The sequence below is a fragment of the Leishmania major genome, chromosome 33 (genome assembly GCF_000002725.2).
Source record: "Leishmania major strain Friedlin complete genome, chromosome 33".
Classification (NCBI taxonomy): domain Eukaryota; phylum Euglenozoa; class Kinetoplastea; order Trypanosomatida; family Trypanosomatidae; genus Leishmania; species Leishmania major.
In genome coordinates, this window is record NC_007285.2 from 728,995 (window position 1) to 756,368 (window position 27,374).

The 27,374-nt window shown below is 56.6% G+C and overlaps 11 protein-coding genes across 11 annotated transcripts; all 11 read left to right on the forward strand.

Annotated features, from left to right (window-relative positions):
* Window positions 1-638: 638 nt before the first annotated feature.
* LMJF_33_1510 (conserved hypothetical protein) lies at window positions 639-2,534 on the forward strand (the record flags this gene model as incomplete). Its single annotated transcript, XM_001685859.1, has 1 exon — window positions 639-2,534. One exon carries the CDS (start codon window positions 639-641, stop codon window positions 2,532-2,534), a length of 1,896 nt encoding a protein of 631 aa, XP_001685911.1.
* A 1,348-nt stretch (window positions 2,535-3,882) lies between these two features.
* LMJF_33_1520 (conserved hypothetical protein) lies at window positions 3,883-4,506 on the forward strand (the record flags this gene model as incomplete). Its single annotated transcript, XM_001685860.1, has 1 exon — window positions 3,883-4,506. One exon carries the CDS (start codon window positions 3,883-3,885, stop codon window positions 4,504-4,506), a length of 624 nt encoding a protein of 207 aa, XP_001685912.1.
* A 2,623-nt stretch (window positions 4,507-7,129) lies between these two features.
* LMJF_33_1530 (conserved hypothetical protein) lies at window positions 7,130-7,675 on the forward strand (the record flags this gene model as incomplete). Its single annotated transcript, XM_001685861.1, has 1 exon — window positions 7,130-7,675. One exon carries the CDS (start codon window positions 7,130-7,132, stop codon window positions 7,673-7,675), a length of 546 nt encoding a protein of 181 aa, XP_001685913.1.
* Window positions 7,676-8,806: 1,131 nt separating this feature from the next.
* On the forward strand, window positions 8,807-9,376 carry LMJF_33_1535 (hypothetical protein; the record flags this gene model as incomplete). The annotated part of the gene is made up of 1 exon (XM_003722343.1): window positions 8,807-9,376. The coding sequence occupies one exon, from the start codon at window positions 8,807-8,809 to the stop codon at window positions 9,374-9,376; it is 570 nt and encodes a 189-aa protein (XP_003722391.1).
* Window positions 9,377-10,152: 776 nt separating this feature from the next.
* On the forward strand, window positions 10,153-10,815 carry LMJF_33_1540 (putative elongation factor 1-gamma; the record flags this gene model as incomplete). The annotated part of the gene is made up of 1 exon (XM_001685862.1): window positions 10,153-10,815. The coding sequence occupies one exon, from the start codon at window positions 10,153-10,155 to the stop codon at window positions 10,813-10,815; it is 663 nt and encodes a 220-aa protein (XP_001685914.1).
* Window positions 10,816-12,196: 1,381 nt separating this feature from the next.
* Window positions 12,197-13,180, forward strand: LMJF_33_1550 (conserved hypothetical protein; the record flags this gene model as incomplete). The annotated part of the gene is made up of 1 exon (XM_001685863.1): window positions 12,197-13,180. One exon carries the CDS (start codon window positions 12,197-12,199, stop codon window positions 13,178-13,180), a length of 984 nt encoding a protein of 327 aa, XP_001685915.1.
* Window positions 13,181-14,659: 1,479 nt separating this feature from the next.
* LMJF_33_1560 (hypothetical protein) lies at window positions 14,660-16,672 on the forward strand (the record flags this gene model as incomplete). The annotated part of the gene is made up of 1 exon (XM_001685864.1): window positions 14,660-16,672. The coding sequence occupies one exon, from the start codon at window positions 14,660-14,662 to the stop codon at window positions 16,670-16,672; it is 2,013 nt and encodes a 670-aa protein (XP_001685916.1).
* Window positions 16,673-18,010: 1,338 nt separating this feature from the next.
* On the forward strand, window positions 18,011-18,799 carry LMJF_33_1570 (putative ribulose-5-phosphate 3-epimerase; the record flags this gene model as incomplete). The annotated part of the gene is made up of 1 exon (XM_001685865.1): window positions 18,011-18,799. One exon carries the CDS (start codon window positions 18,011-18,013, stop codon window positions 18,797-18,799), a length of 789 nt encoding a protein of 262 aa, XP_001685917.1.
* Window positions 18,800-20,556: 1,757 nt separating this feature from the next.
* LMJF_33_1575 (conserved hypothetical protein) lies at window positions 20,557-22,092 on the forward strand (the record flags this gene model as incomplete). Its single annotated transcript, XM_001685866.1, has 1 exon — window positions 20,557-22,092. One exon carries the CDS (start codon window positions 20,557-20,559, stop codon window positions 22,090-22,092), a length of 1,536 nt encoding a protein of 511 aa, XP_001685918.1.
* Window positions 22,093-23,697: 1,605 nt separating this feature from the next.
* Window positions 23,698-24,681, forward strand: LMJF_33_1580 (conserved hypothetical protein; the record flags this gene model as incomplete). The annotated part of the gene is made up of 1 exon (XM_001685867.1): window positions 23,698-24,681. One exon carries the CDS (start codon window positions 23,698-23,700, stop codon window positions 24,679-24,681), a length of 984 nt encoding a protein of 327 aa, XP_001685919.1.
* Window positions 24,682-25,853: 1,172 nt separating this feature from the next.
* LMJF_33_1590 (conserved hypothetical protein) lies at window positions 25,854-26,834 on the forward strand (the record flags this gene model as incomplete). Its single annotated transcript, XM_001685868.1, has 1 exon — window positions 25,854-26,834. The coding sequence occupies one exon, from the start codon at window positions 25,854-25,856 to the stop codon at window positions 26,832-26,834; it is 981 nt and encodes a 326-aa protein (XP_001685920.1).
* Between the last annotated feature and the right edge of the window lie 540 nt (window positions 26,835-27,374).

Here is a 27,374-nt window from a genome sequence, read left to right on the forward strand (position 1 = left end):
TGTGTGTGTGTGTGTGTGTGTGTGTGTAGAGGCAGCGCATTGACCCCTCTCCGTGAAGTACGATTCCCACGCATAATGTGACCAGCGCCTTGGTGTGCTGTCCCTTCCCCAAAACCGCGGGCATTTTCTAGTGGAAAGAGCAAACAGTTGCAGCGGTGTTTCGCCCTTGTGTTTCTTAATCATCGACAGCGGCGCGCCCCAGTGACGGTCTTGTTGTGTTTGTATGCCCTTTGAGTGAAAGGAAGGGGGCGGATGCGTGGCCCAGAGCAAACTTCCGCACACGCACATACCCACCCTGGTGCATACTCTAGCTCTCTCAGCACACACAAATGTGGCGTATTTTGTCACTTCTCCCCCACCCCCCGCTCACTCCGCTATGGTTCCTTGTCAGGCGCCCCCGTCTGTTTGACAGATATACGCCCTTGCTGTTGCATCCCTGGACCTCTCTGCCGTGCTTGTGTCCCTCCTTTCTCTCCCTCAATCAGGCTAGCATGGCCCGCAAACACACACGCACGTGCGCCCACACCGCATTCATTCAAGGGCGCCGATCACTTCAAGTGGCTGTCTTGAGCAGTCCCTACCCCCGCCCTCACCTCTCTCTACGGTGAAGTCTGTTCAAGCTTCTCGCCACCCGCGTCATGCGCGATGTGGTCACACTCTTTATCGAGGCAAGCGTAGCGAAGGGTGAGTGGCAGGCAGCCCTCAGTGCACTGAAGCTCCCTCTAGCCAGTCAGAGCAGCAGTAGCAGCAGCACCACCACCAGTGCCGGCTCGTCGTTTGCGGAGGAGGTGGCCTCGAACCTCTTTCGTCTCTCCAGCACCCTCTCCAACAAGGGGGAGTGGATGGCTGCGCTTGCGGTGCTGCGCAATGCCCCGTTGCCGTTTGCCGCGCAGGGATGCAAATCGTACTCGTCTGCGTATCTGGCAGCGCGCGCCCGGGCATACCAGCATGTCCTGACGGCCTGCTGCAGCGGCAGCTCAGCAGCAGTGGTAGACAAAGCCGCAGCCGTCACACGACCGACTGCATCTGCGCGTGGTGTGAAGGGCGGTACGGAAGATATGTCCTTCGAGTGCGCTCTGGCGCTAGCCGGAGAGGCGTTTTGCGTATTTGACAGCGCGCCAGGCCTCTGCGGACGAGACAAGACGCCGTGTGAAGAACCGGCAGGTCAAGTCTTGCCGAAGCCGCCCGTTGCCCTTGTAACCACATCCTCGGCCGAGCCGGATGCTGGAACGACATGTGTCGAAGACCTCTTGCGATGGTGTCGCGCTGAACTTCCCCGGCGCCGTTCCTGCACCGGCGTAGCCACATTAGAGCAAACAGAAGCCGCCGTACAGCAGCTGAGGGCGCTATCGGACGCGGCTCTGCGCGGCATCTCAGACGCACACGTGGTCGCACCCGACGGACCTTCGACCGAGCCTGAAAATAAAACGGCCTCCGACCCGCACGCCGATTCATCGTATGCGCGAGTCGCCTCGGATGTGCACCGCGCAGAAGAGGACCTTACAAGGCTATTGGCCGGCAACAGTCAAGCCACGGATGCCTGGGCCACCTCGCTCACTTTTCTACGGCGACTTCCGGCGGAGTGCGTTTCCGGACACCTCTTCACCGCCCTTCTGCGGCACCTCCTCCAGCACAACCGACGAGGCGAAGTAGCTCAACTGGTGCGCACGCTCGTATTGCTGCAAAGGAGCGGTGACAGCGCGCAAGGGGCTTCACCAGCGCTGACGCGCACACCACCGTCACGTGCCACGGCGAGCGTGCTGCGTTTGGACAGTGTCGTCATAAAGGTTGTGGCGGAGGCGTGTCACCGGCTGCGACGCAGTGACCTGGCGGCTGAACTTCTTTTCGACACAGAAGCGCGCGCTGCGATGACACCGTCGGCAGCTGTGCCATTGGTTATGACGCTGCGTGACGCCGGCGCTTACTCGTCGGTGATGCTTTGGTGGGAACTTCTACGGAAAGAAGAGCCTGTCCTGCGCTACCCGCTGCTGCAGCACGCGAAGCTCAGCAGCTACGTGGCCTCGTGTGTCTTGCGCAACACCACCGCGAGGGGCGGCGGGGCCATCGCAGAGGCGCAGCAGGCGGCTTCCTCCTCCGCGGTGAATGGTATGCGTGCCAGGTCCGCCGCTCGCTGGACTGGAGACTGGCGAAGCGCTCTGGATGTCTTTCGCGACGCAGCGGCGCCAGCGCACGATCCTGCTCTCGTCCTCCTTTTTCAGCTGCGCCTGCTGCGGCAGGCTGGACAGTGGGAAGCTGCTGTGCAGCTTTTCACCGCTTTCTGTCAGACACATCCCGGCATGCTGACATCCAAACAGTCTCCCTCCGATATCGCTGGCCAGGTGCACGATGGCAGACACGGCAACCTGCATGGCTGGCGCACCCACCGTGAGGCCCCCTATCCGGCCCCAGGTAAGGAGCGCGCTAGTGCCATGAAGAGCGCATGCGCTGTCCTGACACAAGAGCACGCAGAGCAGTGGATACCATCGCCTGTGCTTGTCCGCCTGCAGCAGCAGGTGCAGGATTTGAAGCCATGAAGGTGGAACGCAAGGTGGGAGCAGCAGCGTATTCCTGCTCCCACCGGCCTTTTTCGCCTTGAGGAGTGCGCACGTTCGCATTTGGCTTTTTCGCCTTCTGCCTTTCAACGGAGCTCTTGACCGTGGAGCGCGTCAGCAACGAAGGCTGCCGCGTTAGTCGAGGTGGCGGTAGGGCGATGGCGCACGCAGTGACACCGCAGAGGTAGGCAATGCACGTATTGACAAGGAGAAAAGAGGTCATTCTGAAAGCTGATGAGCGGGTATGCCTCGATGTGTGGCAGCCACCTTTTCAACTGTCGTAGTAGGCACACGCACCCTTCCCACGCGCACGCCCTACTCCCCCTGCTGCGTGTGGCGGTTGTGATGGAACATCTACGCGATACAGGCATCTGCCGCGTCGTTATCAGCTCTCTTCGTCGTTGCTTTCCGCTCCATCATCTCCTAAACACCCACGCTCACACCGCCTTCCTCGATGCGTGTCTCTCTTCGCGATCTCGGTCGGTTTTTCAGCACGCGTGATCCCATAACGTTTTTTTTTTGCTGCTAGTGTGCTTGACAGCCTTTGGTTCTCTGTTCCGCCTCGTGAAGAGAGGTAAGCCGCAAGCGAAGCGCACGTGCGAATTCCGTTCGAGGTGTAGTTTCTCGCACCTTGGTTGCACCTACGGCGTCACGTCAAGAGCAGCAGAGGTTCGGCATCTGCACGGCTACACACAAGCACATACGTGATCGACAAGGAAGCCGTCTGCGAAACGCGAAAAGAGGCAGTACGAAAATCAATGCCGCCCCCTGCACAATGTCCTCACCCGCCGCATCCAACTCACCTATGCTAGACGGTAGGCTCCAAGGCGCGAGCAACACGAACTTTGATCCACCAGGGTCTATGCACATCGAGGAGACGCCGTTCTTCTCCTCCGCACGTCTCGAGCACGAGCATATGAGGCAGTTACATACGTCCAACATCTCTGCGGCCAAGTCCGGGCAACGCCGAGGTGGCCACAGCGGCAGCGTCAGTGGCGACAGCTGCAGTGACCTCTACAGCGAAGGCGAGAGCGGGGACAGCGACCTCTTCGAACGCCCCGGTAACACGGCGCTACCTGCGTTCCAGCATAACCGTCAGCGGCTCGGTGCACATGGAAACAGAAGCGCTCCCCATTCTCTCCAGACTCCTTCTCGGGCCATCCAATCAGAGAAGCGAGGCGGCAGCGACAACAGTAGATTTGGCACAAAACGAAAGACATGCTCACTCGGCAGCATTCCCGTGTCTTACTCCAGCAGCTCCGACGTGAAAACATTTTCCCTTCGCGACGAAATCGGCTGCTACGTGCACCGTCTGCGCTACTTCTACAAGATGATCGAGAATGACCGTCTGCCATGGATGACGGACTTCGCTGACATTCACAAGATGGAGCTGCCGCGCAAGGCGAAAGAGATTGCGTGGCGGCTCAACCTGAACATACCATACTACTCTTCAAACTACATTGAAATCTTCTACGTGGTCACGATGCCGCTTCTTTTTATGTGCAACACGCCCTTCTTCGTTGTAACCTTGTTAGCAATTTTGATAATCCACTCCATCCAAAAGCACAAGAAGAAAATGCACGAATACGGCGATAGCGTGGTGTTGTTGGGTCGACGGATCAGATACCGCCAGCTGGGTCACCTGCTCGTGTTCGCCTTGGTGATGCTCTTGATATTCTTCAAAGGATTGCGCACGCTGCTGTGGGTGCTCCTGCTGAACGTCTGCATCATTGTTCCCCATGCACTGATACGAAAGCCCACGTACTTCGACGACGAGGACCTCGAGAAGTGCCGGCCAAAGATGGTGCAGTACGCGATTTGCCTGGTTATTCTGGTGCTTGCCTACCTGGAAGGCGACCTGAGCGCCGACGAGGTGGCAGAAAGCCGGCGCGCCGTAGAGCGGGAGCGAAAGCGGGTAGCACAGGCTGTGGCGAGGCGCGAGGCAAAGGATTAACGCTGACGGTTGAGATGTTTCTCCGGGCGACAACAGCAGTGGATCGAGACGGCGAGGGAAAAAAAAGCTACTTGCGGGCTTCACACGCTACAGTGGCGCTGTGCTCTGTTGGCAAGAATGAGGCACCCCCGCTGCAGCGTCTCCTTTCTCTTTCTGCAAGTGTGCACGCCATGGACTGCCGGTGTTGACGGCGTTTTTTTTTTTTCGTTTTTTTCTGCGCTAGTACCCGTGCCTTTACGTTTGCACTATGGTGTGGATGGCATCCGTTCGAGTGCTTCGTCTCTGTCCTTCCCTGTGCAGCCATGTCTCCTCCCCACGGCGTGTCCGTTTTTTTTTTTACGCGTACGTGTGGCGCACGGACCGACACACCGCTGTCGTGTGCGCCTGTCCTGGTGTAAAGGAGGAAGGGGGGCATGTGAGAAGGCGGCGGATGCATGAATGAGTAAATGGCGGAGACGCAAAGACAGAGCTGTGTGGTTGGAGATGGACGGCTGCGATGCAGCTTCCATCGGCGCATGCTGCTCACTCTCCTCTTCCCTTAGACCGTACGCTTTTGTGCCCTGGAAGTGTTCTACAAAGGCCATGGCGACTGTGCACGAGGATAGGTGGGCTCACGTGTGCATTCTCCCTCGGCAGTGCCCTTTTCCTTTTGTTGGCACCTCGCCCCCTCCCCCTTCCGCGGCGGTTGTCAAGCTCCGCTTTTAAGCCTCTCTCCTTTCTCTTAGGCAATGATGTAGCCGTATATTTTTCTGTGCTCTGTGTATGTGTGAGGGTGCACGAGCCCATTGTAGATGAGGGTGGGAAGGGAGACGGCAGCCAACGTTAAGGGCTGCAGTCCTATTACGCTCAGCTGTGTGTGTGTGTGTGTCTACCCAAGACTGTGACGCGCACACACACAAGCAACAACTGCCGTAGGTGCATGAATATACTGTGTACCAGTCATCGCCTCCGTTCCCATCTTCCCTTCCGTACTCCCTTCTTAGGTCGAAGCTGCATTTCGTCGCGTGGCGCGCAGAGGTTCGCCCTTTCCGCATCCCCCCGTCTATGCATCAACAAACCCGGACGATGGGGGGTGCGTCTCAGCGCGTGGTATCGTAGGGCACAGCATCTCCTGTGTGTAGGGAGAAGCCAAGCAGCCGCCGCCCCCCCCCCCTCCCTATCCCCTGCCAATGCCGCACCGCATCTAGTGGTGACAGGGTCCAGTGCCTACCACATAGGAAAGTCAGAGCGATGCATCGCTGCTGATGCTGGTGGTCAGGTTGTGGGCGGCGCTGCGTCGAACCTACCTGCGGCAGCGATCGCGTTTCTATCATTTATATGATATGCAGAGTGTCAGCGCGACTCGCGCGCATCCCACCTGCCCCTCACACGGCCTGCCAGTGAGGAGCCTGCACCACCCAGAGGGGGACGCGCCACGTGGCGACCAGCATGATGGGTGAGCAGCTGTCAGGCAACGTTCGAGGCCGCAGGTGTGGATAGAGTTTGAGGCCGAGTCCGTGCTGAGGTGGCTGAGTCGGTGTATTGCTTTAATGCGTGTGTCCACGGCTGCCTCGCACCACGCAATCGGGGCTCGCGACAGGGCCGGGGGTGAAAGTGGAGTTCGACTCGCGTTCTGTATCGGAACAGGTACGTTGAAAAGGAACGACACGTCGCTCTGTTTAACTTTGTACGTATTCCTCGAGACAACGGCGCGACGAAATCGGGAGCGCGGCCGAGTTTTCCGGTTCTTTGTCCAGTGGAAGTGATGTGTTCGTTCTGCTTGTCAGCGCTGCTTCTCGTAGCCATTGTTCTCTGCGACAGGTGCCCAGTAACCTTATGGTGCCCGCCTCTCTCGTTGGTTACACTGTCCGTGGCTTCAGAGTAACGCCCCCACCCACCCCTTCAAGTCTCCACGCGGTGAGAGTGGAAGCTGAGAAAGCGGGCTGCTCCGCACTCTCGCCAGTGCACACAGGAACAGGTATATATATATATATATATATATATATATACGTATCGATGCTCTTGAATGAGAGACGCGCGCTATTCCTGCGGGGATGGCCCTCGGCGTGTAAGCAGCCCAGCTGCATATCCACCGCCCCCAGAAGTCGGGTCCATGGAGACCAATGTGTGAACTCACTCAATGGCCTCCGTTTATCCCCCTCCCTTCTCTCATCTCTCTCTCTCTTTCGTCTCGGCTCTCTCCCACGCTGGAGCAGGAAAATTAGTCACGACGCACATGCACGCACACTTCATTTGCCTCCCTCTGTCTTTTTGCTGCTTGTCACAGCCCTCTTTCTCGTTTCCTGCACCTCGGTTTCTAGAGAGTACCTAGCCCCTCTACCTCTCCCTCTCAAGTGCATGCATATACGCCCTTCGGCTTCTGCGCCTGCTTCCTAGCCCCCACCCCTACCCCTAAGCAGCATACATTTTTTTTTTGTGTGTGTGTGGCAAAAGTCGCATTTTACGCCGTAGGATGACTGAATTCGAAACCGCGAAGGCAGATATGATCGGGAAGATGTCTTTTGTGGAAGGCTCGGCTCCCAGTGCCGGCGCGGACGCGTCGACTGATGCAGCCACGGCTCACGGCGCTTCTCTTGCGTACCCCGCGAGTGATGAGCCGCTGCCCAGCTATGTCTCCATCATCATGTCTGACATTTCCATCGCCGCCAAGGTGCAGCAGCTGTACCACGTGAGTCGCCAGCACGTGATGCGCAATTTTATGGCCCTCCGTCCGTGGTCAGAGTTCTTCGACACGACGTTCTTCCACACGCCTTCTGGGGTGACGGACACTGTGAACCGTCTGAACCGTAATCTCCCCTACTTTTACGCCAACTACTTGGTGCTGTCGCTTCTGTGCTCCTCCTACATCCTTCTCATCAACCTGCCATTTGCAGTGTATGCCGTGCTGATGGTGACATGGTACCTGTTCATCCGAAGTCGCTCTGCCATGGTGGCCGCCCTCGCCGCTCAAGGTGCCTCAGAAGAAGAGCAGATGGTGTACATTGCGAACCGCGCCTTCACGATATCGCAGCTGTATCTGATGCTCATTGTATTCGGTGTTGTCGGCTTCTACCTCACCAGCGGCAGCTCTGTCATCTTCTGGCTGTTGCTGACATCGCTTGGTGTGTCGGTCGGCCATGCGTCGATGCGCCGTCCTCCCATTCAAGACTCCGCCTTCAACTTTGTGTAGCGGTGATGGGCTACCACACTCCTAGGCAAACCGGCACCACCGCAGCCTTCAATGGAAGTAGCCTCGGTGATGCACAGAAGAGAAACGGGCAAATAGGAGAGGCTAGGATGGCGCTGCGGGCGCGTCCTGGTGCACAACGCAAAGGGGTCATGCACGCAAAGAGGGGGGGACAGAGGCCCCATGAAAGGCCTCTGAGTCTGCGAGTGTATGTGCACTTTTCGGCTGACGTATATTGTGTGCATATGTATAGCGCTCCACGGCAGGAATTCGAACAAATGACTTGAAGCTGGAGGCATTACGAGCACTTCCCCCACCCCTCTCCCCTCCTCACTCACCTTCCACACTTTGACATGTCCACCTGTCTACAATTGTGTGAATGTCTCATTTAGGTTTGTTTGCCTTTTCACCCCTTCCTGAAACTGATTTCGCTCACACAAGTTTGTGTGTGTGTGTGTGTGTGTGTGTCACTGTAAATCGTGCTTTGTTATTTTTTGGGGAGGTTGGGGGGCGCTCTTTTTGCTCATGGCTCTACTCTTCTTGCCCCCTAAAGCGATGTCAATGTTGGATCTCTTGTTGTTGCTGTTGTTGTTATCGCCCTCTCTCGCACTCATCGCCTCTTACCGATTATCCATGGGGGGTGTCTTAGCCCTCCTAACCGTCATGTAATTGGTGTTGTGCTTGCCTCCTTGTTTAGTTCTCTAGCGATTGCATATCGCCACGCTCGCATAAGCACCGGCTTTGTGTCTCAGACGTGACTGTATGTGTTTCGTGGCGCGGGGATGCGTGTTTCTGCAATGGGTATGTGCTTTCAGTCGAGATGCGTCACCTTCGGATTTCCACTCGCACCCGTGTAGACTTTTGAATTCAGACTCGAGAGTGAGATTAAACGAAAAAAAGCACAAGGCACTCGGTGCGTGCTCGTCTTGATATGCTCTGCCTGTTCTCTTGCCTCCTCCCCCTGTATCAATAGAGGGGCGCTTCATGCAGCCACCCACCTCATGATTCACGGCTGCCTCGCGCTCGTACACCCCATTCTGCTACCCCTTTTTCGTATCCTCTTCGTCCTCTCCTGGCTCACCTCTCAATGGCTCCAAGACACACCAACACGGAAGCGTGTACGCACGCGCGTGCATGCAACTTAATGGCGCAGTGCCCCCACTCACTCTATCAATGCCTTTTGGGGGCTTCCTATTATCTGTAGCCTCAATGAGGGAACGTGAGAGGCGCGCACCCTCTTGTTATATGATCAGCCGTTTTGTGTTGTTGTGCTCGGAGTGCAACAGCATACGTGTTGTTGCGAGCTTAGGTGTCTATGCGTGTTTCGCAGTCGGCGTAATTCAAGCCTTAGCACATCCACGCAACTTTCCCTCATTCCTCGCTCACCTCCGCCGTTTCTCCGCGAGGTCGATGAGCAGAGTCACGCTTTCCGAGTGTCTCATCATCGACGTACTCATACTCCCGCCCCTGCTTCATCATAACCATCTCCTACATTGTGAACACAGATCCGTTTCTCGTGCTCTCCACTCTACAAGAGATGATGCTCTGTTTTTTTTCTTTTTCACGTTGACCTTGACGGCATGTGGCGAAGGTGGCATCACAGAACCACAGACACACACACACACGCGCTCTTCGACGCAGACGAGGGCGAGCGCTCCCGGGGCGGAGCTAGTGCGCGTTCGTGCTGACAAAAAAAAGGAGTGAGTGGTGGCTGGCTGCGTTTGGCCCAACATGTGTGTGTGTGTGTGTGTGTGTTGTTGTCTTCGCCTCTGTCGCTGGCACGCCCTCGTATTCCCTCGGACGTTTGTGTTTGTCTTTCTCATGGGCAGCTCGGATGGCAGCGCTCGTCTTTGCCGCATCGCCGCTTGGCATCTTGGCGCTTTGTCAGGAGCGCATGCGGTGCCCTTCTGCAGGCCTCGCTGCGCTCCTGGTGGACTGATCGGATTACCCAAGCGACTGTGCATCATGCTGCAATATGCCTTTGTGGCAATATCGCACTCCTCTCTCCCGACTCTTTCCCCCTCCTTTTTCGGCACGCACGCTCACATCCATGTGTCGGTATGCTTCAAACTTGTGTGCTTCGTCGGCGGACGTGCTGCTCCGGCGCAGGTAAACTCTTGTCTCTCAGTAGAAACCGGCCGCCTCCACACGTCAGTAGAAGCAAGGAAAGAGGAAGGAACACGTGTGCGAGACTCGCATTAGTCGCGTCTCTTTGCAACAGCCAGCAGCATCCATTTCAGCCTTGCTCGACCTCACGGGCTCTTCTCACATTCACAGCGTCGGCACCACCATTCCATTCATCCCTACTTCCTTCTCACCGCCCCTCCCCCTCTCATTCTATCTACCGTTACCGTCAGCACAACATCACCATCGAGACCGGCGGCTATTCTTCCTCGATACTTCGTTTGCTTGCCCCGTTTCGCTTGCCTTCCTTTCCGTCGCATCTGCGCGCGTCTGCTTGTGCGTGTCTTGTCGTCACGATGCATCTACTCTACCAAAAGAACCCCAATAACGCACCAGCGCAGAAGATTCTCGCGGCAGCGGCGTACGCGGGTGTGGAGATTACCGCGGAGCCATGTGACGAGAACAAGACGAGCACGGACGCTGACTTCCTCAACTTCTGTGACCCGTGTGGCGAGTACCCAGTGCTGGAGCTTGGGGACGGCTCTGGTGTCTGCGTATTCGGTGCCAATGCAATCCTGCGCTACGTGGCGCGCATGAAGGATGAAGGCTCAGTGCACCCCTACGGTCGCACACCGTTTGAGGCGAGTCAGGTGGACATGTGGATCGACTTTTCTAGCACGGAGATCGACGCGGCGAACATGCCGTACATCCGTATGGCGTACGAGAAGGCCATCAGCGACGTACCGGCGGACACCCTCGATAAGGTGAAGGCTGTGCTTTCTGCACTGGAGGAGGTGTTGAGCGTGCGCACCTTTCTCGTCGGTGAGCGCCTGACCATCGCCGATGTGGCCGTCGCCTTCTCCATCCATTGGGTGTACCGCTGCAACCGCAAGCACGGCCAGACCCTCTACAAGGAGTACCGCGCCGTGTACCGCCACTACAACACGGTGATGCGCCACCCCAAGATTCACGCCATGATGCGCAAGGAGGGCGCAGCAATCGGGCCTCTGCGCAGCTAGAGGCGACGTGTCGGCTTCTTTTTCTCCGCCTACTGCCACAGTGTGCAAGACTCAGAAACGGTGCCGAGAAGCGAAGACAAATACGGGCTGAGAATGCCCCGTGACCACCTTTTCTTTCTCTCTTCCTCCCGCTACCGTGCACCGCTCTCTCTCTCTCTCCGTGTACATCTATGCTTGCGTGTTGGCAACAATCTTTTTATCAGCATCTACATTCGTAGAAGTCCTCTTCCTTCCCCCTTCCCTCTACCTGCTCCGCGTCTACCTCTGATGGTCGCGTTTTGCCTGAGAGGAGAAGAGAATCGGGTGGGGTGCGTGTGTGTGTGTGTGTGTACGTGTGTGTGTGTGTGTGGGGGGGGGGGGGGGGGGGCATGGAGGCCTGTGCACTGTTGTTTTGACTCTTCTGTGTGGGTGTGCGCTCCACTTATTTTTCTGTTCGTTTTTGTTCTGTCTTTGTCTGCATTGTTCTCTGTTCGTTTTCTTTCGTACATTTTCAGCTCTTTCTTTCTCTGCATGTGAGCTTCACGAAATTGCTCCAGGTGACAGTGGATGATCACTGTCGGTGAAGATTGCTTCCCGTCGATGGCACCTGAATAGAAGATCTGCATGATCCTCCCTTTATGAGCGAGTGTCTGTGTGTATGTCGGTCTGCCTGCATCTCTCTCTCTCTGTGAGCATGTGATCTTCATCGCATGATCTCTTCGTGTGACAGTAGCGTTCGCCCGAGTGGCTTTTTACGATTTGACCTCTCTGTCGCGCTGTGTTCGGCATATATATATATTTGTATATGCACCCGTGTGTGCGCGCGTGCCTGAGGTGTAAAGCAGCAACTACGGCTCCTGTCACGTTGTGTGTGTGTGTGTGTGTGTGTGTGTGTGTGTGCGTGTCAAGACTGGCGTGTTCCGGAGATGTTCAAAACGGGCAACTCGAATACAGGTGGCACACAACAACCAAAAGTGCATGAAAACTCCACCGCCAGCACCCTCCTCCGAACATCCTCGTCTTCCTCTCCCTTACTTGATGCAGTGAAGGAAGCAAGAGCGATATGTGTGCAGGACCCTTGGCTTTCTGAAAGCCGTTCCCTGCGGACAATGGCGCATTCAGCACGCACAGTCGGCGATGATGGGGAAGAAGGCGAATCGCATTTGGTATTGCTCTCCTGTAGGCGCTGTCATGCTGATGGAATAAACTCATCTCGGCGGCCTCATCTGTGTTGCCCCTCCCCACTCTTCTACCCCTTACCGTTCTCACTGCCCTATGCTATCTACTATTGCTTCTCCTTTCTCTGGTGCATTGTAACGAGCGTGAGGATTACCTGAGCAGCACTCGTGCCAGCACAGGCACAAGCGCATCGCGCACGCACTGCCTCGTCGCCGCCACCGCGATGAGGACGGACAAATGCGTCTCTGAGGCAGTGCAAACGTTCCGAGAGGCACAGAACCTGCTTCCCACCCTCTACACCCATCTCTCCGCACTGGAGAACATCATGACGCAGAAAGGCGCGCTGGTCGGAGCTGCGCGTCGGCGTGAGCAGTGCTTTGCGAAGGCGCTGCCCGCATCGCATTTCCTTTGTATGGATACGGGCACGGAAGAACGTACGCTGCCGCAGGCTACAACGGCAGGCCCCAGCTGTGTGCACACCACCTCTCCAGTGATGACTTCTCCACTGGGTGTACTGGCTGCGTTTTCGGCTTCCACGGTTCACCACCTTGTTGCTCAGCACCAGCGAGACGTGGAGGAGCTCCTCGGGGTCGTCTCCCGCATCACGCAGCGGTCCTGGTCGCAGAAGGTGGAGCAGCTCAAATCCAAGATTGCGCAGCTCGAAAGGGCGAGCGAAGTAGGTGAAACACCTGAACATCCTCCGTCAGCGGGCGGTATTGTCGCCGTCTCGTCAACGCCTGCGTCATCCTCGTACTTTGCCACCGCCTCGGAGCTGTCCGTCGCGCTCTACGGCTTTGCCGCCTGCCTGCTGAAAATGGGGAATGTGTTACAGGAAACGATGCTGGCTCTCCGCAAAGATGCCAGGCTCTCTCTCATGGCACACGCCGCTCCCGGTTCAGCAGCTCTGTTGACGTCCACCTCCGCCGACACGGCAAGTCACCTTGCCGCTATGCTGGCTCGCGAAGACAGGACGAGTGAAGGTATGTCCTTGCTGCCAATGCACTCCTCTCACTGTGGGTCCTTGCACGAGGCCACGTCCGCCTCGAGCCCCTTCTCTGGAGCAGCAGGCGTCCAGGCGGCGCCGCTGCAACCAATGCGGCTCGTGGACGCAGTGGGAAAGCTCAAGTCTTTCTTGGAGGCGCGCTGGAAGAGCTGCTGCGACAGCTACCTCGCTCCCGAATCGCACCTGCTGCTCGCCCTTGTTTAGCATCTTTACATAATGCTGTGGTGCCAAGAAGTACGTGTGTGCGCGGGCACCTGAGGATGGTTTTCCTGCCCTTCCTCGTTTTCGCTGGACGGGCAGTGTTTACTTCGATGAAGCCCCGCCGTCCTCGGCGCCTCTGCGAGAGTGCTCGCGTCCCCCACGTGAAGAGCATGGAATGACAGACTAAGAGACAAAGGCAAAAACTGCCCAACGTCCTTTCGAGACGCACCGCAAACGCAGACGAAATTTTTTGCGACTCGAGTAGCCGCCGTGCTCTGTTGGCACAAACATATATCGATATAGATATAGATACAGATGCGCATGCGCGCAAGCAGTTTCGCTCTGCTTCTCTCCTGTCGATGGGTCTCCGCACGCACGCATATATGTCGTCTCGTACACAAGCGCATACGTACATACACGCTCTCCTCCTCCTCTGCCTCCTCTCTTTTCTGTGCCAACTGAAGCCCTCTGTTGTGTTTTCTTCCTTTTTTTTGCTAGTTTGTGTGTGTGTGTGTGTGTTGTTGCATTCCCGTCACCTCTCTTTCTCCCCGTGCACGTCCCGCGTTTTCTTGTGATCTTACCCCCTCCCCGGTGCTGTGAAAGAGGGGGGCGCCGTTGCTGTTTGTGGTCTCATCCCCTCCCCTCCCCCATTTACGCATTCTTGAGTGAGCTATCACTGTTGGGGTAGCTGTTATTTCGTGGCGCGTTGCTTCTCTGTCAATATCGAAGTAGAACCGTTGCTCAGCTCTTGCAACCTCTACACACAAACACAAGTCGACGCGTTGCTTTCCGTTTAGATGTTCCTCTTTGTTTTTTTTTCTTTTTTGTTGCTTCTTCTCTCTTCATTCCCCCTTGCACCCCACCTTCTTCACCTCACTTCTCTCCCTTTTTCTGAAGAATCGTCACGCCCGCGTGTGTGTGTGTCGGTGTGTGGTGGGTGATCTTCCTGGTGCTTTCTTCTCGTTTTTCTCCCGCCTGGGTAGACACTCATTTCGTGTCTGATCGGTTTTTGCCTTTAGGGACATCTTTTTTGTTCTTCGCTCTCCTGCTGCTGCTGCTGCCTCTCTAACCTTGGATGTACACCGATACCCCTGCACTTTGCAGTAGCAGCGCGGCTCCCTCCCTTCCCTCTTTTCGAGTTGACTGAGCGTGCTTGTGTGTGTGTGTGTGTATGTGTGCTTCGTGTTTGTGTCGTGGCAAGGTGCCCCCATTACGCCTCAGTGACATCGTTTGCAGTAAAAGATTGAAAGCCTATCACGTTCGTGTTTGATTTTTAAGCGCAGCATTTACAAAAAGGGCCGCTCTTTCTCTCTCTCTCACTCACTACTGCGTCACCCAGGCGTGCCCACCGCCTTTGCCTCGTCACCTCTCGAAACGACAGTGCATTCTCTTACGAGAAAAGTAGCACTTATTCCTTCCCTCACCCTCCCTTTTCAAATATCTTCACCCCATTGCAATACCTACACGCAGACGCATGCGACAATGACGAACGAGCAGACGACCACATTCCTTGTGTACGTCACCCTGGCAGTGTTCAACTTCGCTTCTAGCATCATTCAGGGTGTCGCAGGTATCGGCGATGCCATTCTGATTCAGGTCCTGTGGCTTCTCGCTTGCAATCTGTCCGATGATTTCAACAGAACCCCGCTTGGCGACTCACCGGTGCGCGCCGTGGCGCTCATCATGTACATTAGACTGCTCTTTATGTCTCCGCTGGTTGTCTATCTCGGTATCGACGACAGCGTTTTCTCCAAGCAAATGACGATCATGATGGCCGTGCCGAGCACCATTCTCACAGTTGTCGGCGTCATCCTGTACACGAGGCTCGATACCGGAACCCTGAAGAAGATTCTCGGCTTTACTTGCTTTCTATTCGCCCTCGTGTACATTGGCATCATGATCTACCGCGTCTGGCGGAAGAAGAGGCAGGTCGAGGAATTGAAGTCGCGAAACGTCAAGTTGGTGGTGGAGGCCGACGCCCTGGAAGAGGAGGCACAGCTGAGCCTCAAGACCAGTATGGTTAATTTGCACGCCAGCTTTGTGCACAACGTGCCAAACAACAGCATTTTTGCCATGCGCCCCCCTCCCCCTGGGGGTCATGGCGGTCTTGGTGTTAGAACTCTGTACACAACCCCGCCGCCGGATTCGAGCATGCTGCATGGCTCGGCTGTGGCTATGCGAGGTAGCACGATTATCGCCCAGGGTGTCACAGCCGGCGAGATTGATGCGCGGACTGGCCTGCCAGCGGACACAACCGAGGCTTTCCTCAGCACCATCGGCGGCGATGTGTTCGTGGGGTCCGAGACGCAGGCGCCGCGCGTGAACGAGGAGAACGTGCCGAAGCTGACGCCGTCAAAGATCTCGCCATCGCGTACCATGACCTTCACCCGTGTCCGTATTAACCGCAACATCGACGCAAACGGAAAGATCAAAATGAGCACGAAAATCAGCGCGGCTGTGGCAGCGTCTCTTGCGGGTATCATGGCCTCGCTCACCGGCGTGAATGCCCCGCCGCAGATTATCTTCATTCTCCTCTTCGATGCCCCGAACTACATTGTGCGCGTCAACTTCAGTGCCCAGTCGATTCCCAGTAACGTCGTCCGGTTTATCATGGCCGTCTGCAACGGCTCCTTCACCTGGGCCATGATTCCGCTGATGATCAACGTGGTCATATTTGGCTTCGCCGGCGTGTTTGTGGGCAATCGCATCGGTCGCCTCCTTGGTCCGCAGAGTTTCAACGTGTTCGTTCTGTGCCTGCTGCTGCTCTGCGCGCTTGCCATGGTGGGCAAGTGGCAAGACTTCCTCATCATCTGCACGATCCTGACCGGCATCATCACCGTCGCGTGCGGCTACCTTGAGAACAAGCGCAACAAGCCCATCATGGAAAAGCAGCGGCTGTCGGAGCTCGAGGTGGAGAAGCGCTTGTACAATTGTCTGGAGGAGCTGCAGCGCAGCAACAACAGCTTCACGCAGCCGAGGCGGTCGGTGTCGACGTTCACTACACTGGTACCCTTCCAGCGCACAAATCGTCCAAAGCCGATGTGGGGAGGTGCGAACTTCGACAACGACGATGAGGATGCCGGGGATGAGCGGGAGCGGGATGCCACAGCGTTATCAGCGGCCGGCGCAACCCACGGCGAGTTGGGTTCGGTCAAGGAAGAAAAGAGCAGCTCTTCCGGCCATCCGTTGAGGCGTCACAGCAGCCCTGCACCACCGCCTACAGCAGCAGTCGCGAATGGGGCTGAAGGGGTGTCCCCGGCAGCTACAGCTGCCACCCATCCGGGCAGCGCTGCAGGCATGCGCCCCATTCCGGCGGTCAGCCCCCGCCCCGGCTACCACACACCCAGTAGCAACAATAGCGACAAGGACGACCACAATCTCCCTAGCTCTAGCAGTACTATGCTGCACAATGACCAGTCCGCTCCGAGCGAGGTCAATCACTGTCTCCCGGAGCTTCAATCGCCCTCGCTGCGGAGCATGAATAGCAACGCGTAGAGCAAATCAAAAGACGAGGATGTGACCCCAAAGCGGTGAGGCGAAGCTCGCTGTTGGGCCCCGCCACCGTTTTTTTTTCTGATTCCTGCTGCTTTCTCTATGACCCTCCTCTCCCCCCTCCGATACATCGGCACATATACAAAAACACTTGGTCTCTATCACAACAACAGACACACACATACACATGTGTCTTTGCGTGCGCGTTATGGAGGAAGAGGATGGTAATGCCCTACGTGTGCGGGTGTGCTCCCTCGCCCCTCACTCACTGCGTGATGAAGGAGGGCTCAGGCTACGCAGGAGAGGAGGCGGTGGTTCGATTTTCTCTGTTGTTGTTGCTCGCTGTCTTGTGATGATAAAAAAAGGACGACGTTTTATGTGAGTTTGGTAGAAACGAACACTTGGCGATAGCGCAATTGACCATGGGTGCTTCCAAGGAGACAGGCGCAAGGGGGATTGCGGGTGATGCAGGAACCATGCTTGTATATATATATATATATATATGTCCGCCCTACTAGCTGCAAACCCTCCTCGGTTTCCCCTCCTCCTCCTCAATTCGAATGTCTTCACCCTCTCCCCTCCACACGCACGCACACACACACACTAGTTGATGCTGACCTCGTCTCTTCTATACCGTGAAGAGGCAAAGAATGCTGGAGCAGATAGTGCTGCGGCGTCCCTCGCGCACTCGCTCGTTATCATGCAGTATAACACCACCCTTTACGTTCGCCTTATCCTCTCCCCTCCCTCCCTCTCTTCCCTCTCCATCCCTTTGCTATCCTACACACGCATACATGTGCACGGCGCACGTTTGCTCTTTCCCTTCGCATGGTGTGTTTTCCTCCCCCTTCCTCCATCTCGCGTACACCACCGCTCCATCCGCCGCACTCTACACAAATAGCAGTCCATCTCAGTATTAGGGAACGCAGGCGCAACGAAAAAAAACGCCCCGTACCAGCTGTACACTCGCACAACAGAGAAAAGGTACCTCCACTTACGCACGCACGCACATCTACGACGTACTTCCTGACAACACTCGATCTGCCACAACTACTATTGCTGCTGTCCCTCCTATTATTGGTATTGCTTACACTCCTCTTGCTCGCTCAGCCTCTCTCTCTCTCTCCCTTCTCCTTTCTCTTGCTTTAAGTCTGTGCGCGCCTCGGTCACGGCGCAGAACCCCTTTGGCAGATCGACCACGACCACCTCTAGAACACTAGCGATTGTGTCGCGCGCATTCGACTCCGTCATTTTGCATTTCGCATCAACACCCTTCCCACTACCGCCACCTCTGCCCCTCAGCTACATCGACAACCGCTCCCTTCGCTTTCTTATTTGACAATGACGGAGTTCAACCGTTACAACCACGAGGACAAGTCGACGTGGCTGAACGCCGTCGAGAAACCGCAGGCGCCGCTGGAAGCCATCATCGACCCGTCCATTCTCGCGGCAGACTTCTGCAAGCTCGGCGACGAGGTGGCGAGCGTCGTATCACCGGCGGGGGGCGCAGTGGAATGGATTCACGTTGACGTGATGGATGGGCACATGGTGCCGAACATTAGCATCGGCCCCGGCGTCGTCTCCTCTCTGCGCGCGCGCTTTCCGAATGTGTTTCTTGACGTTCACTGCATGGTGAGTGACCCTAAACAGTGGGTCCCTTCCATAGCCAAGGCGGGCGGCTCCGGCTACACCTTCCACATTGAAGCAACCAATGACAGCAAGGGCGTTGCGGAGCACATTCGCGCTCATGGAATGCAGGTCGGCGTGGCGGTGAAGCCGGCAACAAATCTCACCCAAGAGCTGAGGGATCTAATTGAAGGCCACTACGTGGATCAGGTGCTGGTCATGACTGTGGAGCCTGGATTCGGTGGCCAGTCTTTTATCCAGGAACGGCTTAGCTTCATCTCCGAGCTGCGTCGCAACTACCCACACCTAAACATTGGTGTTGATGGTGGCATTGGCCCCAGCACGGCGGTGCAGGCGGCCGACGCCGGCGCCAACATCCTGATTGCCGGTACGTCGGTGTTCAGGGCCGGCGACCGCAAGGCGGCTATCGAGGAGCTGCGCGCCTCGGCGAAGAGTGGCATCTGCAAGAACTCGATTCAAAGGGCACTACCAGGGATGAGGTAAACCGTAATGTGGCGAATTCGTTTTGCTTTTTCCTTTTCAAGGGGACCACTTATGATGGACAGATCCGGCAGCGCCACACAAAGCTTAGCCTCTGGAGTGCGCCTTTGGTGCTTGACTGTGCAATCGTGACAAGTACAAGTTTTTGTGTCTCCAGCCAACGACCTGGTGAGGGGGGAGCAGAGGTAGGAAGGTTGCGCGAGTTAAACCAATGGCTACGCAGAGGAAGCGGTGGGCGAAGGGCAGCGGTCACGAGCGTCCCACCGAGTCCGCCATCCCCACCCCTCCTCAGTTCTTCTCTTTCACCCTGTGTTGGTTCTTGCCTTTTTTTTTGGTGTCACGGTAAGAATATCATATCTCTTTTACTGCTGCTCTGAACTCTGTACGTCAACTCACAGACACTCGGCACCGTCTCTCCTCCCCCCCCACCCCAACCCCCTCTCCGTTCGCCCGGCCCCATTTTTCTCGCGGTCTCGGCACAGTTCGCTATGCCAGCTACGCACCCTCGCTTCCGTGTTCGTTTGTCACGCCCCTATTGTTGATGCATATCTCTTTTTGGCGTTTACTTGCTTATTTGCTCATTTTCATCCCTGTCTTTCCTGTCGACGTTGAGGCGCCGTGTTGCACCAAGGCATTCGCAGGAGCGGCCAGTGTTATCCCACTTCTACGCGCCCACCACAGTGCGGCGCAGTGACTGAAAGAAGAGCAAGGAAAGAGTAAGACGCGACTTTCCATACCGTAGCCGATTTCCTTTCACGTTCTCCTTTTTCGGACCACCACTACCCCACTCCAGGCGACAATGCCATCGAAGGAAATGATGATTCTCCAACACATACCCCCTAAGGCATCACCCTCCTACCTCGTTCTCCTGTGTGCTCTTCCCGCACCTCTACACGAACAGTGCAGCGTTCACGGCATCTGTCTGAGTTTGACCAACCACGAAACCATCGACATCGGCAGTGGGGAACTCTACCGGAAGAAAAAATCCGAATGAAGCATATAGGGCGATGAGGGAAAACGTATCCACTCCAGCCATCCTCTGCTGTATTTCTTTCTACGCGTGTGAGTTGGCGTGTGTCTGTGTTTGCGCCTCTGTTGCGGCGCGTCCACCACCCCACCCCGACCCCTCCCCCTCTCGACACGATGGCATGGTATCTACCTGTACAATGTCCATTAGTGCGAAGGCAATATGCGTCACCCCCTTCCCCGGGCACCGGCTGGCAACGAAAAAGGAGCGCTACAAACAAAGGTGGACCCTCCAGCGGGTGGTGGGCGCCCCACCCCCTCTGCCTGTGCGTCGTGAAAAGGAGCAAAAAAAGATAATAATAATAATAATGAGGGAAAAGCGGAAGCGGCAACGGTTGACGAGGGACCGCCCTCCTCCCGAATTGTCAACTCCTGCACTCTCTCGACCGAAATGCTCATCGGTGTGGAGAACGCGAAAGGTGACGGCTCGCAACTGCAAGATACTCATCCCTCCTCGTCCAAGTGTGGTGAAGCATAGGCATCAATGTATGGATGTACGCCTCTGCGTGTGTGCAGGCGTTTCTAAGCCTCCGGCCCGAGCACCAGCACGAATCTTACTACCGGCTCCCTCGCGGCCTCTTGCTTCGCATCAAACGGACCCTTTACTTTCTTGAGCTCAATAAATTCCGGTTCCTCTCTTGCTGCACAAACCACGCGTTGACGGACAGCAGCACACTGGCGCTACCCAGCGTGCGGTCTTTGCTCGTACTATTTTCTTTGTTTCCTTACTAGTAATGCAGTGTCGGGCCTTGTGTAGGCGTTTGCTGGGCTTCCCCAAGCGAGGAGGTTTGTGGCGAAGCGTGCGGAGCGGCAAGGTTGCCGATGGCATGAGGACATCAAACCCTCAGTGCTCAGCCCGACACGCGACGACGTCCTCGCTCACCTTCAACTCTGCTGCTGCATCCTTTACCACCACAAGCCAGGCCCCATTCCTTCATGACGCTTTTGTTTCGCGATTCTCAGCTCAGCTTCTCTCAAGTCCGCATCGTGACATCACTCACGTCCCGTACGGAGACTGGTTCGCACTTTACGTTCAAGCGCGCAAGCACTGGCACTCGCTCGAGCCGGCACCTGCCTGCGCCACGTCTGCTACCCGTGAGGAAAGCACGATGGGGGAGAGTTCAGAACAAGCTGAGATACGAGAAGCACGCTCGCAGCATGCAAAGCAGAGCATCGATGCACTGCTGCTCAGCAGCTTGTTTGCCCGTCACTGGACGGAGGTGCAAACAGCCACAACGTCGTCATCTCCGCTTCCGACATATCGCTGGTGGTGGCATCGCGACTCCCTCTTCTCCGCTGCCGCCCCGGCAAATGCTCCAGAGTGTGAGGCCGCTTCGCCACCCCTGGAGCTATGCACACCAGAATTTTTGACGGAGCCGCTGTTGGGTGGAAATCACTTGCGCCTGTGGATGGAGGAAATTCGCGCCTCCTCTGGTACGACGGACGTCACCCGCGCAGCCCACGACGCCACAGCAGTGCCGACGGCTATTCTCCCATTCTCCTCTTTGTGGGTGGTGAAGCAAAGTGCGTACTGGCGGCCATCAGCAGCAGCTGGCGCCGGTGCTGGTGACCACAGTGGGGCGGGCAGCAGCGGTAATGAAACAGTCGCCTTCACCCTTCAGGAGCGACAGGCCCGCCAAGCACTTCTGCAGTCGGTGGACCAGCTCCTTCAACTGCAGCGCGATGCGGTGGAACGTTGCAACGGCACGTTGTGTCTTCCTGCGAATCAGCTGCAACACGTGTGCGTTCTCTCGCCTACCCAAGAGTGGGACCTCTTGTGCGATCTCCCTCGCTACCGGCAGGCGCGGTACCGGCCAGCTCGCGAAGCATCATCCGCAAGCACGAACGTATCGGATCACTCGACAGCGTCATGTGTATTACCGCCTCGGTGGCTGTCATTGGGCTGCTTGTGTGAAGACACCACCGCACGACTCGCCTACTGTACGCACATGTTGAACTGGCGACGGCAGCTGAAATCGGGCACGAACGCGTCAGCAAGCAAGACCGCCCCAGTCGCTGTCCGGGTTCTCTCACCTACAACTGAGCATGCTCGCCTCCGCAGTCTTTCGGTCTCCTCGCTGCACGAGCAGTCGTGCATGAAAGCCTCACTGCAACGGCGACACGCTGCGCGTTGCCAGTCCCCATCTGCGGTCTCTGGGGCATCCTCAGCAGCGACCGTTCACGAGCAGGCGCGCAAAGGCTGCAGTGACGCGGTGCGGCGGATGTCGCATCGAGAAGAGAACATCCGTCAGTCCTTTTCGGTTCGCTGAAGCAGCATGCAGAGTGCGTGCGTTCGCGAAACAGTGCGGATGTTTCGCGGGGTTTGTCTCGGAACAACAATGCCACTGGAGTAGAGCTTCAGTGAAAGACGTGTCTCTCTCGATCCTTACGTTTCACTGCTTCGCATCCCCACTGTGTACTTTCCTCAAGGAGATGCTCCTTGGACATGGCCAAAACCCCTGGTGTGCTTCATAGTGCACGCAAAAAAAAAGGTTAACAGAAGTGCGAGTGAGAATAAAGGCTGTGCGGCGATGGGGCAATGCGCATCCTCATGCGATTACTTCACAGATAACACAATACATATATATATATGTACATGTGTATATATATATATATGTAGCGTGAGCACGCTTACCCTGCAAGTGGCATGAAGGGAAAGCCTACGAGCAACTTTTTTTTTACCGGTATGGCGTCGGTGGATACACAACATTTAAAGTCACGCGCGCTCTCTGAAGACAATGACGATAACGCCCGGCGCTTCACTTGTGCTGAGGCGGTGGCGGCTGCTGTATTTCAGCTCCTGCGTTCAACTACAGGACGGGTAGGTTTTGTGGTCTGTGACTCTTCCTTTCATGGCTTCCTTGTTTTCGACGAGCGGTCCCTTGCGCTACCTCCTATCTGTTTCTCAATTTTCTTTGGTCTCTCCCTCTTCCTCCTTCGCAGTGCGCACGGCGCCTACACTACTTCTTCTTGTTTTGAGCGCAATCACAGTGCTCGTGCACCTTCTAGAGTCGTGCCGTCGGCCTCCCCGACACCTGTTGCTTGCGCCCTGCCCTGCACCAACGATGGCGTCATCTCCCATGACGAACCAAGCGGCACCAGAGGCCGGGAAGAAAAAGGCGGCAGCGACCGTTCTCGCACCTGCCGTTCCCTCTCTCCCGTTTGACTTTCACACCGTCACGTGTGTGACATGGTCAGCTTCAGGTCGGAACATTGGTGTGGGCACAACAGACGGGTTCCTCATCTACAGCACCGAGCCTCTCTTCAGCAGCCTGAGTGGTGCCTCGGCTTCTCAGAGCACCCTCGCCCACTCCGCTGAAGCTGCAGGTCTCCTGGGCGCAGATGCACACAACTCAATGGTGCAAGAAGTTTGCCGCTGCGCGGTGTATGGCGGAGTGGGGTTGCTGAGCCTGTACAAGCAGTCCAGTCTCGTAGCCTTCACCGGGGTTCAGCGACGCAGTGCAGCAGCGCGAATACAGCTCGCGGACATCAGTCTACAAGCACCGCCGGACTTCTATGCACCCTCCGCGCCGCCGCCATCGGCTGGGGTGGCAGGCGCCGCACCGCCCGCGCCGCGCTGCAAGCCATGGCCACCGGAGGAAGATGCGGCGGTTGCGCATTGGTGTGAGCGGTGGCGCGTTTCGGTTTTTGCGAACAGCTCAGCAGCAACAGCCACCACAGTCAACACGCTGGCCTTTGTGGAGTGCCCGCCGACAGTGGTGGGATTGAACTTTTGCCCTCATGCCGTGATTGCAGCGGCGTCTGGGGATCCCAAAATTGTCGGCTCCCACACCCTTCATGTGTTCGACCACCACCTAAACCCGCTCTACACCTTGCCCGTGTACCCGCCCAGCAGCAACGCATACTTGAAGGACATGATTGCTATTGCGGCGACCCCGACGCTCTCAAACGGGGCTGGAATGGCGGTGCAGCGTCTGCGCATCCTCTTACCGGGGGAGAGGAGGGGTGAGGTTCGTCTGCTGACCTTCAAGAAGTCGGTGCTGACGGCTGCCTCCTTCGAGGAAGCCACGCACGACGGTTACACGCACCGCCTCGGCAGCCCCTACCGGCAAGGCTATGGCGACACACATCGGATGGTCGACAAGGTGCTTCACCAGGCACCGCTGCGCGCGGTCGCCATCACCGAAGACGGCAAAAGCGGCGTAACAATGAGTGAGCAGGGCATGCGCATCCGGGTGCTGGACTTCGTCGGTGACGACAAGATGACCAACCGGCTCACCCTTGATCGAGGCCACCTGCCCGCCGTCGTCGACACCGTCTCGCTCGCCATCGTCGCCGTGCCTCAGGCTCACCCCTTGATGCGGAACGCCGCGGCCCCGACGGCATATACCCACGAGCGATGCGGCAGTAACGACAACAACGCGCCTGCTCACGTCAGTGAGGCACTAAGCCGACAGTACCAGCACTTGACAGAGGCGGTGCACGACATCGTGGTGTGCCTCACAAGCTCCGGCACAACCCACATCTTCGGTTGCGGCCTTCAGCAGGTGCTGTTTTACCACAGCGACAAGACACTGCTGCCGCGGGTCGGCTACCCATACGCGTTTTCTGTGTGCTTGCCGCCCCTTCTCGCTAAGGAGGGTGTCGTCTCGGTGTTCGTGGCGCGTAGCGACGTGACCACCTCCGCAGTACACTATCTTCCCCGCCACGAGCACTACGTCACCAAGGGAGGGAAGCGCGACAGCAGCAATGACGCAACTGATCACTTGCCCGGCGAGTTCTTTGCGTTTGAACTGCGTTACCACAGCAGCACTGCAGCGGCGGCGGCGGCTGCAGGTGGGGCGGGTAGCACATCCAAGTACACAATGCTTTTCTGCTTTGTTCTTTCCGCTCCGTGAAGGCAGGCGAGAAAACTGCTCGATTGTGTGGGGGGGGGGGGGGGGAAGGGAGGAGGGTCCTTCTGCTCCGGCTGCTTCTCTTGCACTGTTGAACAAATGCAAACTGATTCTTTGCACCTCTGTGTTGCTCCTTGCTTCACCCCCCGTGCGCGTAAGTGTCTGCGTGTGTGCCGTTGTGGTGGGAGCCCTTGCTGTTGTGCCTATGGAATAACGGCGGCTCTCCACGTGCATGGGTGTGTGTACTTATGCGACGAAGTGAGAGTAGAGACGCAATAAGCGAAAAAGAGTTTTGTGCCCCTTGCTCTTGGCATCCCTTCTCTGCCTCGACCCTCCTCTTCCTACCCCCCCCCCCCTCACTGCGACACTTACGCATCTCATGCGCACGTTGGCTCCCGTGTTTTTGTTCGTGATTTTGCCGACGCTTATCTTTCCGCTGCTGGCTCTCCCTCAATATCCCCCTCCTCCTCCCACCCGTTCAGAATTCCGCAGCCCCTCTTCTCTCCACCTCTATGAGTGTTCCTTCGCTGCTTTCACCACACAGGCACTTTGTGACTGCGAGGCTTTGCACAGTCCTCCCACCTGACCGCACCTCCACCTCCCCTCTAGACCATTCTTGCATCGCTGTGCTCGCACGCCTGTGTGTGTGTATGCCCTCCTTTGGCTCTTCAAGAAGCAAAAAGTGCACAGGCACTGAGGGACATCACATGTGTTGCTCTTTCGTTGTGCAGATGCTCACGAGCGACTCTAGAGGACGTCTTCCGTGACATTCCGCATCACCTTCTCATCAGCTCGTCCGTATGTGTTGGTGGGTGTGCGGCTGTACCGTTACCACTCTCTTTCTCCCTTCGCCCTGCCTTTTTTGGGGAGAGGAGGGAAACTGCGTAACACGGCTTACAGGCGTGTCAATGGCCTGTCCTGTCCAACTCCGTCCTTTTCCTCACACTCACCCCTCCTCCACCTAACCTCGCACAGATCTCGTCGACCGCATACCTGCCGCCATTTCACTCTTTTGCTTTGTGTTTTTCGAACTTCATTCTTTATTCGCCTTTTGTTCTCTTTTTTCCCGCGTTACTTCTTTGCTCCCCCCCCCCCTCGCCCACCATAACTACCACCATCCTCGATCCCTCACTCTCTCTCTCATTCCTACCCTGGTGCACCTCGGAAGCGGCAAGATGATCTACATCTACACCTGGATTTGGGCTGTGGTGTGGTACATCTGCGGATGGGTCGGCCCTTTAAGCGTCCTAACGTACCTTGTCGCCATAGTGGCGCAGCAGATTGCCCTGCGCTTCCCGCAGGACTTGGGAAAGAAGTACAAGACGCACTGGGGCCTCGTGACCGGTTCCAGTAGTGGTATTGGCAAGGCAATTGCTGAGAAGCTAGCTAGTCAGGGCATCAACGTCGTGCTTGTGGCCCTGGATGACAAGATGCTCGCCGACACGTTCGCAGAGCTGCAGAAAAAGTATCCGCATGTGCAGTTCCGAAAGGTCGGCGTCAGCCTTTCTGCCAAAGACTACGCCTACATGAAGGACATCACCAGCCAGACGGATGACATCGAGGTCGGCCTCGTCTTCAACAATGCCGGCTACATCTGCACCGGCCTCTTCGCGGACACTGATCTCGAGCGCCTGCGCTGCAATCTGGAGTGCAACGCCGGATGCGCCGTGCCCATCACGCACCACTTCCTGCGCAAGATGATCAAGCGCAAGTCGAAGGGTCTCATCACCTTCACCTCGTCCGCCGCGTGCTACCTGCCTGGCCCAACGGCCACCATGTACAGTCCCTCCAAAGCCTTCCTCACGAACTTCGCCACCACCATTGCGGCTGAGAACCATGACCTTGGCATCGATGTCGTCGTCATCCATCCGTCCCCAGTGAACACGAACTTTTACAAGAACGAGGGACCGGCGCTCGACTCGCTCAAGACGGCCCAGAAATCTGCCATCTCTCCGATGAACATTGCGGAGCAGATCTTTGCCTCTGCGGGTCGTCTCACTGTGTTGGATCAGGGCAGCACGTGCATGATCATCCGCATCATCACCAAGGTGCTCGACTTCCAGATTTTCGCAGAGATCATCACCCGCTTTGCTCACATGAACGGCGATCATCTGCGTCTGAGGAAAGAGTCGAAGCTGCGCACCAGCAGGGAGTAAGAAACGCGTGGAGCAACCGCGGAAGTCGTAGAGATGTGTTTGCTTTTTTTTTCGCAGCGGTGGCGGCGAGCTGGGACCACGATCGTGAGAATGAAACGAATGATGCACAACCACTTGTGTGGTAACAGCAAGAAAAGGGGCTCGGTCATACATCGCACAAGAGCAAGCGCAGCAACGACACGTGCACACACACACACACACACACAGAGAGAGGAAAAAAAAAGAGATCCGCATATTTTCTATTTTCTTTCTGGATGAGCTGTCTTCCCTGATCTCGCTTCTCTCTTCCTTTTCTCGACCGTTCATGGGAATAACCGCAAGAACGATAACCACAAAGACAATCATTCCCCCCCCCTCCTATCGACGTCTCTTTTCACACGCAAGAAGACGGATGCCCAATGCGTCCCTCATCCTTTCAACCCCCACCACCACCACCACCACCACACCCATTATGGTCGGTACGGGTTAGTGTGGGGACTATGACATGGCTACTTCCCTCCTCCTGAGGTAGAAAAACCGGCGACTTCAGAAGGAAATATA